The sequence below is a fragment of the Dictyostelium purpureum genome, assembly GCF_000190715.1.
Source record: "Dictyostelium purpureum unplaced genomic scaffold DICPUscaffold_308, whole genome shotgun sequence".
NCBI lineage: Eukaryota > Evosea > Eumycetozoa > Dictyosteliales > Dictyosteliaceae > Dictyostelium > Dictyostelium purpureum.
This window is the reverse complement of record NW_003519644.1, coordinates 23566-39280: the sequence shown is the minus strand read 5'-3', so window position 1 is coordinate 39280 and position 15715 is coordinate 23566. Positions and strand designations below refer to the sequence as shown.

At 24.0% G+C, this 15715-nt stretch overlaps 6 protein-coding genes across 6 annotated transcripts; 4 read left to right on the top strand and 2 right to left on the bottom strand.

Moving 5' to 3' along the window:
* Positions 1-1391: 1391 nt before the first annotated feature.
* Positions 1392-5872, top strand: DOKA (uncharacterized protein; the record flags this gene model as incomplete). Its single annotated transcript, XM_003291896.1, has 2 exons — positions 1392-3668; positions 3743-5872. The coding sequence occupies 2 exons, from the start codon at positions 1392-1394 to the stop codon at positions 5870-5872; spliced, it is 4407 nt and encodes a 1468-aa protein (XP_003291944.1).
* A 169-nt stretch (positions 5873-6041) lies between these two features.
* DICPUDRAFT_82594 (uncharacterized protein) lies at positions 6042-7562 on the bottom strand (the record flags this gene model as incomplete). The annotated part of the gene is made up of 4 exons (XM_003291889.1): positions 6042-6473; positions 6555-6700; positions 6769-7311; positions 7418-7562. The coding sequence occupies 4 exons, from the start codon at positions 7560-7562 to the stop codon at positions 6042-6044; spliced, it is 1266 nt and encodes a 421-aa protein (XP_003291937.1).
* Positions 7563-8367: 805 nt separating this feature from the next.
* On the top strand, positions 8368-9699 carry DICPUDRAFT_156599 (uncharacterized protein; the record flags this gene model as incomplete). Its single annotated transcript, XM_003291895.1, has 3 exons — positions 8368-8684; positions 8754-9030; positions 9094-9699. The coding sequence occupies 3 exons, from the start codon at positions 8368-8370 to the stop codon at positions 9697-9699; spliced, it is 1200 nt and encodes a 399-aa protein (XP_003291943.1).
* A 616-nt stretch (positions 9700-10315) lies between these two features.
* Positions 10316-11677, top strand: DICPUDRAFT_156598 (uncharacterized protein; the record flags this gene model as incomplete). Its single annotated transcript, XM_003291894.1, has 3 exons — positions 10316-10500; positions 10576-10766; positions 10872-11677. 3 exons carry the CDS (start codon positions 10316-10318, stop codon positions 11675-11677), a joined length of 1182 nt encoding a protein of 393 aa, XP_003291942.1.
* Positions 11678-12760: 1083 nt separating this feature from the next.
* Positions 12761-13927, top strand: DICPUDRAFT_82591 (uncharacterized protein; the record flags this gene model as incomplete). The annotated part of the gene is made up of 1 exon (XM_003291893.1): positions 12761-13927. The coding sequence occupies one exon, from the start codon at positions 12761-12763 to the stop codon at positions 13925-13927; it is 1167 nt and encodes a 388-aa protein (XP_003291941.1).
* A 145-nt stretch (positions 13928-14072) lies between these two features.
* DICPUDRAFT_156596 (succinate-CoA ligase (GDP-forming)) lies at positions 14073-15563 on the bottom strand (the record flags this gene model as incomplete). Its single annotated transcript, XM_003291888.1, has 2 exons — positions 14073-15302; positions 15519-15563. The coding sequence occupies 2 exons, from the start codon at positions 15561-15563 to the stop codon at positions 14073-14075; spliced, it is 1275 nt and encodes a 424-aa protein (XP_003291936.1).
* Positions 15564-15715: the final 152 nt, after the last annotated feature.

The following is a 15715-nucleotide window of genomic DNA, read 5'->3' as shown; positions in this document are numbered from 1 at the left end:
ATTTTATTTTATTTTTAATTTTTTATTTTCTTTTTTCCATTTTAAAATTTAAAAAAAAAAACTAACTTGAACTTTTAAAACTAAATAAAAAAATAATTATTTAAAAATGTAAGATCACATTAAAATTTTAATTTTTTATTTTAATTTATTTTTTAAAATTATTAAAAAAAAAAATTTTCTTTTTTTTTTAATATCTAAATTCTAAAAATAAAAAAAAAATTATGGACTATTTTAAACTTTTTTAATGTAAAATTAATTCATTCTAAAACAAGGTACTTTTATTTGTTTTTTTTTTTTTTTTGTTTTTTTTGTTTTTTTTTTTGTTTTTTTTAATTTAGTTATGTATTGTTATTAAAAGCATGCAAGTATTAAAATTTTGTTTGCATTTGGTTTCGAATTAATTAAATTCCAGAACATATATCATACCTCTTTTAAACATTGTTTGGAAATAGGATTATATAAATATGTTAATTTTTAATTTTTTCCTTTTTTAAAATTTCTAATTAAAAAAAAATCACAATGATACTTTACCCCCCCCCCCCCAACATTTGCACAACTATTTAAATTTTTTGGGGGTTTATATCATCATAAAATAATAATATTGTTTGTAAAAAGAAATTTTAAAAATAAGAAAAAGAATTTAAGAGATAATATCAAACTTAATTTATTCAACTTTTATAAAATTTATTCACACAATTCCCAACTCCTCCATTTTATTTTTTTAACTATAAAAAAAACACTCCGCACTACAAATATCAAATAACTGCTTTAAATATTTTTTATAAAGTGGTGTGTTTTAAAATTTCTTTTTGTAGAGTAATAAAAATATTTTTGTTTTCTTTTTTAATTATACATAAAAAAGGTATTTATTAATCCTTTTTTATTGGTTTCTTGAAAAAAAAAAAAAAAAACTTCAAACCTCCCTCAAAGAAAAAAAAAAAGATTTTTTATATTTTTTAAATTTTTCTAATTTTTTTTTTTATTTTTTTTTTATTTATTTTTTTATTTATTTTTTTAAATTATTTGTTTTATAATTTTTTGGGAATATCTGATTTGTTTATATATTAATTAACCTCTCTCAATATCATACTAATAATTAATTCAATATATATAGAGTTATTTATATAGAATCTCAAAAATATAAAAATAAATCATTTTTTTTTAATACCCCTCAATTTATAAAATAACTATTATCCTTTTATCACCAACACACATAATAAATAAATAATTATAAATAAATAAATAAATAACAACGTCAAATATATTTAATTTTTTCTTTTTTTTTCTTTTTTTTTTTCAACAATCGTTTTTAATAATTTTTTAAAAACATAAAAAAAAATTAAAAAAAAAAAATTTTAAATTAAACCATCATAGAATATATATAGTTTAATATGAGCTCACCTCATATCGAAATAAATTCAAACCATATTTTAGATAGATCAAGTTCAACTTCAAATAATATTCTTCCCCCACTTGATTTATCAGGAAAATGTTGTGGTTTATCATCATCAACTCCACCCACACCCTCAATAGCATTAAACTCTATTGAAATAAATAATAAAAGTGGTAGTTTTTCACCTTCTTTTTCAAATTGTACTTTATCTATTGAAAATCGAATTCCACAACAAAAAAATAATGTTAATAACTGTAATATTAATAACCCGAATAATTGTGATACTAATACTGAAAATGATAATTATGATAGTTCAAAACCAAACCCAGACGGAACAAGAGCATTATTTACTACTTCAAACAATACCGCCATTCCGAATGAGACAAATACATCACCACAACTATCACCATCATCTTCAACAACAACAACAACCACTACATCTACACCAAATTTAAAAGACCAACAGCAACAACCTTATTTAGGTAAAAGAAGATCCTCATTGCAAATTAATGAAGCATCACCTAAATTTATAACAACTCCATCAGTTGAAAAAACAATATGTATATTAGATTATTTACCATGTCCAGTTTTTCAAATTGGAATTGTAGAGAATAGTGAAAATGGCAACATCACACTAAATGGATTTGCAAATGAACGTCTTACAACTCTTTTATCTTGCTCATCAAATCAACTAGTTGACTCTCTAAAATCAATTCCATCACCACACTATAATACATTTCCACCACTAGAAAACAACTCATTACCAATAAATAATTTGGCCCCTGGTTTATTACCAAATACCGATCCAACTAAAATTTTAGATCCATATATTTCATTGTACAATAAAAAGCAACAAGAACAAAAGCAGCTAGAGGAAAGTAATAGCAACATTTCAAACCAACAACCACAAGAACAAGAAAAAAATAAAGAGAACATTGATCAAGATATTAGTATTACAAAAAACTTAACTACTGATGAAACAATATCATTAAATGAATCAACCAATTCAATTTCAAAACCAAATTCAATTCTTCAGTGTATACTAGACTCTTTTCATGAACAAAAAGCAATTACAGAAAAGGTTTTATTAAGTAACTTTTTAATTAGACAACAATACAAAGCCAAAGCAACCATTAAACCATTTCCCGATGGCTGTTTGTGTATATTTGAAAACATTGTAAATATCAATTTAAACTATCAACCAAAATCATTTTTCTCATCTTTACAAAATGAAATGGAAATGTTAAGCTTATCACCAGATGCACACAGTTCTCCATTTTTACACTCTGCTTCAAACAATTCATTAAACTCTATGATATCAGCTGGCTCTTCCTCATCACTATCTTCTGCATCCGCTTTATCCGCCAACCAATCATCTGTTTTATCAAGTGATGGTGTTGCGACCTCAAATGGTAGTGGTAGCAACTCATATAGTAATTGTAGCAGTAATTTTAGTGTTAATAATAGCAATGGATCATTACCAACATCATCATCAGTATCATTATCATCATCAAATGGCTCAACACCAACCAAAAAAGAACATAACAAATCATTTCATTCACATATACCAAAGAGTAGCAAGCACTCAAGAATTTATTCTTTACTATTAAGTAGTTTCGAAAATCTTTCTTTTCTTTTAAAAACAACACCTTTAATAGTATGGAGAGCCGACCACAATGGAAACATAGTATTCTTTAAAAAGCTAGATGAAATACCCATTGATGATAAAAAATGTAGTGGTAATAGTTTCGAAGATTTCCTTGGATGGGTTCCTCCAACTTATCGTACAAATTTCTCTGAAATGTTTGAAAACAATTTAAAGACCCTTAAACTTTTCGAATTTCTCTACTGGTTCCAAACTCCAAACAATTATGTTCAACTTTACAAGATTGCAGGTTATCCAATATTTAACGAAGATGAGAATAAAGGTGTAGTATGTTCAAAGAAACAAGTTATAGGTTGGCTCGGTGTCACATTTAATTATTTAATTAATGATGGTGCTGAAATCAGTATAAAAGGTAGTGCAAATCTAGACTGTATGTTAGAGAAGTTTAAATCATTATACGAAATGCCAAATATTGAACGTACAAGACTATGTTCGAATTTAAGTGGTCCAAGTGAATCCTCATCATCAATATTATTGGAAAAAAAGAAACATTTAATTTCAGAAGCTGAAAAAGAATGTTTCTTAAAATGTAAAGATACATATAATATTTTATTTAGATTAAGTTTATTAGGCGTTATGTTTTCAACATTTAAAGGAATAGTTTTAGATGTGAGTATATTTTTTTTTATAAATTATATATTATTTTTAATATTAATTATTTTTAAATTTTTTATTTATTTTAGGCCAACGATATGTTATTACAAACTATAGGTTATACTAGAGGCGATTTAGAAGAAGGAAAAATAGATTGGATGCTATTAACACCACCCGAATATTTCGAAATTTCAGCAAGAGCTTTACAAGAGTTAAAATCTAAAAGATGGTGTCAACCTATTGAAAAAGCATATACTCACAAGAGTGGCAAAAGAGTACCCGTTTTAATTACATCCGCAATGATTGATGGTAGTACTGAACAATGTATAACATTTGTATTTGACCTTAGTAGATATAGACAAGCTGAATTAGCTGCCATTGAAGCTACTCGTCTTAAAACCCAATTCATTACAAACATTAGTCACGAGCTACGTACTCCATGCCATGGTATTGTTGGTATGAGCCAATTATTATTAGATTCAAATTTAACTCCAACCCAAAGAGACAATGTAGACTCTATTAAGAGATCAACTGACTCATTAATTTCATTAATTAATGATATTTTGGATTTCAGTAAACTCGAGTACGGAAAAGTCACATTAGAAAACGAAAGCTTTGAACTCTTACCAATGATTGAAGAGGTTCTCGAATCTCAAACATCTGTAGTAAACCACAAAGGTATCGATTTAATATTTACAATGGGTAGAGACTATCCAGTTCCACCAGTTATTTTTGGTGATAGAAACTCATTAAAGAAGGTTTTATTAAACCTTGTAGGAAATGCCACCAAATTTACAGAGTCTGGTTTTGTTTTGCTTGAAATCTCTACCGACTATGTAAGTGGCGATCAAATATCTCTTCGTTTTACTGTTAAAGATAGTGGTATTGGAATTCCAGAAGATAAGATCGAACAAATTTTCATTCCATTTGGTCAAGTAGATGGTTCATTTAGTAGAAAATATGGTGGCTCAGGTCTTGGCTTATCATTCTGCAAAGAATTGGTTGCTTTGATGGGTGGCTATATTAGAGTGGAAAGTGGGGATCAAGATGGCAAAGGTACAACATTTTGGTTTTCAATTAAAGTTCCAATTTCCTCACCATCCTATTTACCAAACAGTGTCCCAGCTGCTAATCAATTTTTTTACCCCGAATATCGCCCATCACATGTAAACGCTAGCTCAAAGAATTGTCTAATTGTTGAGTCAAACCAATTAGTTGTGATGTCTATTCAATCGATACTGTTATCAATGAAATGTGAATGTATTAATGCATCAAAACTTAATACTGCTGCTGATATTATTGAAACCTCAAAGAGTACAAATACTCCAATTAATGTTATTATCATTACAGACAAACTCACATTTATAGATGAATTATTGGAATTAGTAACCGACGAAAAGGTAATAATTTATGGTACAGATATAAATTCAAAATGGTTACAAAATCAAAAAGTTTTCTCCTACCTATTAACACCAATAACATACAGTAAAATAATCAATTCAATTATAAGAAGTAAAAACTTATTAAAAAATGAAATGGAAAATATTAATCAACTTAATAATAACACAAATAACTGTAATGATAATACTGACAATATCGACAACAATGTCAATGTAAATAATAATAATAATAATAATAATAATAATAATAATAATACTAATAATAATAATAATAATAATAATAAGATCGTAGAGGTTCAAAAGCAACAACAAATATCACAACCAAAAATAACGAATGAAATAGTAATCCAAAAGAAATATATATTAGTTGCAGAAGATAATGATATTAATATCAAAGTTATAGTTAGACAGTTGGAAAAATTGGGATATACAGCAATTATAGGTATCAATGGTCTTAAAGCATTAGAGGCAATAGGAAGTGTACCAATTTGCTTAATCTTATTAGATTGTCAGATGCCTGAAATGGATGGCTTTACATGCTCAAAAATTATTAGAGAAATAGAGCCAAATTGTCAAAGAGTCCCAATTATTGCAATGACAGCAAACGATTCAAAAGATAAATGTTTTGAAGTTGGTATGGACGATTATTTATCTAAACCTGTCAAAATTGATAAACTTCAAAAAACTTTATCTGAATGGATTAGTTTAGATGAAAATGGAAATCCTTCAAAAACCTATAACTTTTTATCATTGTCTTACTCTTTGTCCTATAACAGCTTTATGGAATCAATAAGTGATGATAATAATCATCAAACTTAAACTATTATAAACAAATAATAATAATATTATTAATCATAATAGTCGAAAAATTGTTTTATATAAAACAATTGTAATAAAAAAATAAATCATTTTATGTATTATAAATTTAAAAATAAATAAATAATTTATTTAATTTATAAAAAAAAAAAAAAAAAAAAAAAGTATAGTTTTATTTAAGATGTTTAAATAATTGTTTAAAATCGTGATATTCCAAAGTGTCAAAATTATTTATATCGTTATTAGGCTTTAATGGCTTTTCTCTATTTATTTTAATTAACTGTTTTATTATTTTATTATTATTATTAATATTATTACTACTATTATTGGTGTTTATTAAATCATTTGAAATATTGATATTACTATTGTTTATTATTAATTTTGATGGTAGATGGTGTGCTAAATTTTCATATTTTATTTCGAAATGTAAAATATTTTCGTTTGAGTAATATAAAATTTTGTATTGGAAATGGGTGTATGATTCGTTATTTTGATGAAATATGATTTCATAGCCATTATTCTCGTCTTTAATTAATGTTTCGTTGTACTCTTCTCTTCTTTGAATAAAACAATTTAATAATAATTGTATTAATTCGCAAAATATCTGTATTTGAAAAAAAAAAAAAACAATTAATAATTAATTACATTAAAAATGTGAAAATATTATATAACTATTATTACCAACCTTAATATTATTATTATTATTAACTAAATATTTATCGGCAATTGTTTGAATAGGTATCCAGTATGGTAAATTGTGATTAGCAATTTGAATTACTCCCTTGAGGTTGTCTTGAAATAAATTTACCAAATAATGTTCGTAATATTTGTCTATAAAAAAATATAAAAATTAGTATTAATCTATTAAATTAATTTATTTAATAAAATAGAAATCTTACTATCTAAATATGTGTCAAATCTAAATAAAAGATAATTGGGTTCACTATCATTACCATTGTGATTGTGATTAAAATAACCCTCTTGACTATTATTATTATTATTATTATTACTTTTATTACTATTAAAATTTATTAAATTTAACCATTTTGAATTATTATTATAAACTGATATGCCATAAAGTTGGAAAAAGTGTGACTTTGTTTCTTCTTGTGTATTTTTTGATGATGTTATAATATCTTCACAAAACAAACTTTTTGTTTTAATGTCTTTTAAAAATAAATCGTCATCATAAATATCTTTTATACCATCACCACTATAATCTTTTGTTTTATTTAAAATTAATTCTTTCATTGTGGTGGATAAATTTATTTTGTTTTGATGATTATTATTATTATTATTATTGTTATTATTGTTACTGTTATTGTTGTCATTTCCTTCGCTATTATAATTAACTATTTGATTTTTATTTTTATTACTCTTTAAACCTTCCAAAATTACTGAAAGATCATTCTTTTTTTTAATTAATTTTAAAATTAATTCACCTAAAAAACAAAAAACAAAAAAAAAAAAAGTAAAAAAAGTAAAAAAATATAAGAGTGTTAGGAATTGTTTTTTAAATTAATTGTGGTTTATTAAATTTTATCTTACTTTTATCTTGTGATTCCTCTAAATATGTCTTTGTATTAATTCTATTATCATCATTAATAGTGTTATCATTATTATTATTATTATTATTTTTATTTTTATTATTATTAATTTTTAAATTGTTTGGTGGTTGTGATTGAGATTTCATCACAACATTACATATCTTCAATTTAACGAAATATATTTTATATATTTAAACTTATAAAAACAAAAAAAATAAAAAAAACAATTGTGTGAAAAACCAAAAATTAAAAGAAAAAAAATATAAAAAAAATTTTAAAAAAAAAAAAAAAAAAATGTTTTTAAAATTTTTAATTTAAAAATAGAACCATTTGATTGAAAAATGAATATAATTTTAAAAATATTGGGAAATTAGTTTTGATAAACTATTTTTAATTATGATAATATTGATATATATATGTATAAAAAAAAAAAAATATAAAATAATATAAATATATAAATTTCCACACACACACACACAAAAATTCTCGTACTCACCCACACCCCAAAAAATAATAACACACCCAATTTTAATTAACTCTACACACATTATCAACACCCCTACTAGTAGGTTATATAAATACACACACGCACAATAACTAAAAACAACATGTATATAAATATGTCTATATCATATAAATAAAAAAATTTTATGATAATAATATATTTTTTTTTTTTTTTTGTTTTTTTTTATTATTTAATATATCAAAAATTTAATTTATTTTAATTTTTCAAAAAAAAAAAAAAAATACTATTACAAATTTTTTTTATTTTATAAATTTTATATTTATATTTATATAAAGCCACCCACTTTATATAACAATATTTAAAAAACAATACATACAATAATATACGGAGTTTTTATAGTAATAATAAAAATAATAATAGGAATAATAGGAATAATAGTAATAATTTAAATTTATTATATTATTTAAATAATATATTTACAGAAGATGGGTGCTCAAGAATTACCAGCACTTCAGTCTTTGACAAAAACCCATATGGCAATATTAACATTTTGTTCATTAGTGGTGATACTCAAACTTATATATATATACCGTTATGAAAAAAAGAAGAATACAGCAGCAAAACTAAAGAAAATAATACATTATTTAATTTTAACCTACATCTTTTTAATTTTAATTTTAAATTATATTCAAATTGGTAGATTTTATTATAACCCAGCCATTTGGACAATTTTTTATAAAGTGGTATATAATATTTGCGGTTTCCTATTTACATCATCATTTATCTTATTACTAACTTATTGGTAAGAATCTCGAAAAAAAATTATTTTTATTTATATTTTACTAATCCTATTTTATTTTTTTTTATATAGGATTGGTATGATTACCGATATTTTTGAAATAAGAAAAGGGGCAATTTTTACAAAATATACTGGACCGGTTTTTATGGTAGTTCAATTTTCGAATTTTGTTATCAAACTATTAACAATTATATCAAATGCAAAAGTATTTTATTTACAAACTAGACTAGCATTAGAAAAAGCATCCATCTATTTTGATTTCTTTGTAAATACTGGTGTTTTATTCATTTTAATTACATTTATTGTTTTAAATCTCTATGTATTTAATAAAAAAGTTAGAAGAAGAATTGTATGTATTTATAATAATTATCAAATGAAAAATCAAATATTCACTAATTTTTATTCTTTTTAGAAAATATTTACAGTAATTGCAGCAGTTGTTGGTGCAACATTCTTTTGTTTAACTTTATTAAGAGTTTTAATTTATTATGATTCATCAAAATACAGCTATGGTACATTAACATTAGTTAGCGCATTAACATTAGAAGTTGTATTTGTTGTATATCCAATTAGAATTGATGTTATCAATAATAGACACGTTAACAAATTCTTTGGTTTATTCTATATCGGTTTTTCAAAAGAAACAAGACAAGATACATTAAGCTCACATAAGAAAACCAATGCTACAATACATCAACAAACCATGAAAGATAAAGATGGAGGTCTAAATACAATTCATGACTACGAATCAAATAAAGAACCAACTACAACTGTATCTTTAGAAGAATTTGAAATTAACAATTCACCTAATCTAGATAATAAGCATCACAGCGAACTTCAAAATGGAGCAAATAACAATAATGAAAATACCGAAATTAACATCTCTGAATTAAACAATACAAACAATAATAACTTTAATAATAATACATTAGATGAAACAAATACAAATAATACAAATACAACCTCATCAAACAGTAGCTCTGATAGTTTAAAAGAAATAATTTCAGAAGTCCAATAATAATAATAAATATAATAATAATAATAATATAACATAATAATACAATAATAACAATAATTATATAATATAATTATAACAATATAATTATAGTTAATATTTAAACCATAAAAAAAAAAAGCGAATTGTACAATTAACCCCAATTTTTCCTGATTACAAAAACCACCACTTCAGAAACAAAAAAATATATATTTCATTTTAATATATCTTTTTTTAAACTATTTATTCACAAAAAAAATAAAAAATAAAAAAAAAAATAAAAAAATAAAAAAATAATATAAAAAATAAGAAATATTTATTTAAACCATTATGGTATCATATCTTTTCCTTTTTTTTTTTCAATTATATGAAATATCTTTTTTTTTAAATTTTTTTTTAAATTTTTTTTTTTTTTTTTTTATTTATCTGGTTCATCAAAAGTCATGATATTATTTCCATAATATTTTATATTTTTTTTTAAATTTAATTAAAAAAAAAAAAATTTTAAAAAATTAGTTTTTTTTTTTTTTATTATAATCTAAATTATAAAAAAAAATTCATTTTGATTTTGTAATAATTTATATAATAGTAATAATAATAAAAATAATAAAAATAATAAAAATAATAAAAATAAAAAAATATGGAAAAGAAACAATTTGAAAGCGTTCAAGCCACATTAGAAAAATATATTCCAGCCGAAGAGCTTTCTGAAGTTAAAAGAATTCTCTATGGAACCAATAGAGGCAAACATGTACAATCAATTCCAATTACCCAAGAAGCTTTGGAACTTTCCAAAAAACATAATTTTGAAATTGTTGCCTCAAAGTAAGCATTATATTTTTTAATAAAAAATAATAATATCTAATATTTAATAAATTTTATTATTTTTAAATATGATAGGATCGAAGCTGAACCAGAACAATTAAGAAAACCAAGAATTGTCAGAATTGGTATTATCCAAAATACAATTGGCAAAGAAACCACTGCTCCAGTCCAAGAACAATATTTAGCAATTGAAGCCAAAATTGAAAAAATGATTGATGCTGCAGGTGCTATGGGTGTAAATGTTTTATGTCTTCAAGAAACATGGCGTATGTATCATATTTAAACAAAATCATTTACAGCAATAATAATAAATAATAATAAATAATAATTTAAATTTTTTTTTTTTAATAATTAACTAATTTATTAATTAGATATGCCATTTGCATTTTGTACTAGAGAAAGATATCCATGGGTAGAATTTGCAGAATCAGCATCAAATGGTCAATCAGTTAAATTTATTCAAAGAATGGCTAGAAAATATAATATGGTAATTGTTTCACCAATGTTAGAAAGAGATGAAGTTCACAGCGGTACAATTCATAATACAGCAGTAGTTGTAGGTAATAATGGTAACATTATTGGCAAAAGTAGAAAGAATCACATTCCACGTACTGGTGATTTTAATGAATCAACTTATTACATGGAATCAACATTAGGCCACCCAGTATTTGAAACAATTTATGGTAAAATTGGTATCAACATTTGCTATGGTCGTCACCACAATTTAAATTGGTTAGCATATGGTCTCAACGGTTCAGAAATCGTATTTAATCCATCAGCTACAGTTGGCGAACTCTCTGAACCAATGTGGGGTGTCGAAGCTAGAAACGCTGCTATGACAAATAACTATTTTGTAGGTTCAATTAATCGTGTTGGAACTGAACATTTCCCAAATGAATTTACATCAGGTAATGGTAAACCAGCCCATAAAGATTTCGGTCATTTCTACGGTTCATCTTATTTCTCATCACCAGATAACTGTTGTTCTCCAGCTCTTTCACGTGTTTCCGATGGTCTTAATATTGCTGAAGTCGATCTTAATTTATGTCAACAAGTTAAAGATAAATGGAACTTCCAAATGACTGCACGTTATGAATTATACGCTAAATTCTTAACTGATTATATTAAACCAGACTACCAACCACAAATTATCAGAGACCCATCAATTAAAGAATAAAAAAATAAAATTAAAAAAAATAAACAAATATTTATAAAAACACAAAATATTATCTATTTTCCTTTTATTTATTAAGTTTCCTCAAGTTGTGCAGCATGTGGTAATTTAGAATCAAGTTATTTAATTGAATCTACACAAATAGAACATGTCAAAAATATATATTCCACTCTTAAGAATTTATCATTGAGGGAAATTTTAATAACTTATTAATCAAAAGTTAAAATAATTTTATAACAATTTTTATATATAAAATTTTGTAAGTTTTTATTATTTTCTATCTTCTTTTTCTTGTTTCACTTTACAATATAAAATTACCAAACTTGTTGGGTTTGTCCACAATTTTTTTAGAGAGTTTAATTTTATTTATGATTTTTGGATTTAATAAAAATATATAAAAACTGTTTTTTAATATTAAAAATCAAACCAGGTCAAAAACTTTTTTCAAAATCATTTTTATAAATTTTTTTTTTTTATAACATGAAATTTCACATAATTATATTTTTGAAATAAATTTATTATAACTTTTTTAAATTAAAATTTAGAAATTATATTCATAGTATTATCCAAAGATAAATTAATAGATTTGTTAATTAAAATTAATTTTAAAAAATACTAATACTAATGCATATTGTGATATTTTTTTTATTTCATTTTTATTTAAAAAAAAAAAATTTTAAGATTTGTACAAAAAAACAAAAGATTGTTATTGATTAAACTATTTTACAAATAAATATTATGCTATCAAAACAATTAAAAATTTCTTTTTAATATCATATTATAATAAATAAATTTTTTTTCATATTTTTTCAGATAATTATCTTTTTTTTTGAAATTTTTTGTGGGTGGGGTAAAATATTAATTTTTTTTATTTTTTTATTTTACCATTATATTATTTATTGGTTTTAAAAGAATAGAAATAATAATAATAATTACATAATAAAAGATATTAAACAATTTTATTATAAATTTATTTATTTAATTTTTTTTTTTTATATTTAAAATATTTAAGAAAAAAAAAAAAAAAGAAAATGATAATTATTTTAAGATTTTTTAATTAATTAATACTTTAGAATAGAAATAAAAATGAATTTTATAAAAAGCGCAACTAATGCTTTAGAAACAACCACCAAAGCAGGTGCATCTTTATCAAGACAAGCTACTGAGCATGCCAGTCCAGAACAATCTAATATTGGATCTGAATTCGCTACAAGAACCAAAGGAGTTAGCCAATCTTTTAAAAACACCTCAACATCCTCCCCAGTCCAAAACAATGAAGCTGAAAATGAAGACAACTCTAACAATAATAATGAATCAGTTGGTTTAATGGGTAAAATTGAAGAATCATTGGGCTCTTTAAATATAATGGGTAATAAAAAAAACAATAACAACACAAACAGATCCCATGAAAGAAACTACTCTGTAGACAATACAGATAATGACAATGATAATAACAGTAGCAACTCCAATAGAAACACAAATGAAGGATTAATCAGTGGTTCATTGCAAAAGCTTCATAGCATTAATGAAACAGTTGATGAAAAACTCACCTCCTTCAAATCTAAAAAACCAAACCAATCACAAACAAATAATGAAGATACAACTTCAACCAATAATGAAGGATTTTTTGGTAGTTCAGTAAATAAAATTCATAGTTTAAATAGAAATGTTGAAGATAAAGTCGAAAGTGCAATGGGATTAATCGGTTTAAAACCAACATCATCAGTTACCCACAATACCCCAGTCCATCAATCAACCCAAAGTGACACAAGCTTTGTAGAAAGATCAAGAGATAGACTTAATACATCAAATGAAGATAATCAAAATAAAGGCTTTATGGATTCTGCCAAAGAAAAATTAGAAAACTTTACCTCAACAAGAAATACTTCATCTAGAAATAATGAAAATGATGTTGAAGAACCAACCTCTAACACCAATAATAGAACTTCATCTTTTATGAATAATGCTAGAAATAAATTAAACAACATTGAAGAAGAAACAGAAAATAAATTTAATAACCCAAATAGAAATACCTCATCTTATGATAATGAAGATTCAAATAGAAACACATCAAATCAAAGAGAAGGTTTTTTAGAAAATACCAGAAACAAATTAAGCTCATTTGGCCAAAGTGTAGAAGAAAAGTTTGATAATAGAACATCCTCATCAAAAAACAATTATACCAGAACATCAAATGAAAGTAATGATAATGACTATAGTTCAAATGATAACAATAGATCAAATAATTATTAAATAAATATTTTATAGTTTTTTTAAAAATTTTTATATTTAAATTTTTTTTTTAAAAAAAATATTGATTAATAAATTAATTTGATTATTATTATTTATAATATTTAATTTATCTTTTATATTTATTATTATTTTATTATATTATTATTTAATTTTTTAAAGTTGCAACAGCTTTAACGGCGGCATCGTCTAAATCATTAGCAGTAATAATATTTAAACCAGATTTTTCTAAAATTTGTTTACCAAGTTGGACGTTGGTACCTTCTAAACGGACAACTAATGGAATTGTTAAACCAATTTGTTTTGAGGCATTGACAATACCTGAGGCAATGATATCACATTTCATGATACCACCGAAAATATTAACTAAAATAGATTTGACTCTTGGATCTTTGGTAACAATTTTGAAAGCTTCAGTGACAGCTTCTTCTGAGGCACTACCACCAACATCGAGGAAGTTAGCTGGTGTACCACCCTTTAATTTAATGATATCCATAGTGGCCATAGCTAAACCAGCACCATTGACCATACAACCAATAGTACCATCGAGACCAATATAGTTGAGACCAAATTTGGAGGCTTCGACTTCACGTTGATCTTCTTCAGCAAAATCTCTCATGGCGAAAATTTCTTTTTGACGGAATGAGGCATTATCATCGAAATTGATTTTAGCATCCATGGCATAAATTTTACCATCGGTAGTTTCGGCGAATGGATTGACTTCGACTTGAGTAGCATCGCATTTGATGAATAATTGATAAAGATTTTCCATTTGTTTTTGAGCAATGGCAACTTTTTCACCAGTGAAACCTAATTTTTCAGCGAGACGTTTGCTTTGTTCTGATTTAATACCACCAATAATATCAATTGGTTCTTTAAAGATAAGTTCTGGAGTTTCTTCAGCAACACTTTCGATATCAACACCACCTTTTGGTGAGGCGATCATAACTGGGCCACCATATTTACGATCCATAACAATGGCTAAATATAATTCACGAGCTGGGTCAACTGATTCTGCTAACATAACTGATTGAACTTTGGTACCTTCAGCAGTGGTTTGTTTAGTAACTAAATGTTTTCCTAACATTTCTTTGCAAAGACGTTCAGCTTCTTTACCAGTTTTACAGAGATGAACACCACCTTTGAAACCAGTTTCGATGAAATGACCTTTACCTCTACCACCAGCATGTACTTGTGCTTTAACTACTAATTCCTTAGCATTTAATTCGTCTGCAGCTTTGGTTGCTTCGTTTGCTTGTTTAACGACTCTCCATTTTTGGGTATTAACACCAAATTTATCCATTAATTGTTTACTTTGATATTCATGTAAATCTAAATGTCTAACTTGATAAGTACTTGGATTGAATTTTAAAAATCCCTAAAATATATTGATTTATTAATTGTATTTAAAATGGTATTAGTATATTTTTTTTTTTTTTTTTTTTTTTTTTTTTATGTCTTTAAATTTAATATTAATGTGTAATTATAATTTAATATTAAATTTTGATCATTTTTATGATTGAAGTTATTATTATTATGATTATTATTGTTGTGCTAAAAACCTTTTTATTTTGGGTTATATTTTAAAACATACAATAGTTTTAACAAGTGGAGTTCTGACTGAATTAAAATATGACATTATTACTATATAATTAATATATATTTATAAAAATAAAATAATTAAATAAAAAAAAAAAATGAAAATAAAAAAATAAAAAAATAAAAATTTTAAAAAAATTAAAAAAAAAAATTTTAAAAAAAATTAAAAAAAAAAAAGAAAGGTGTGTTCAT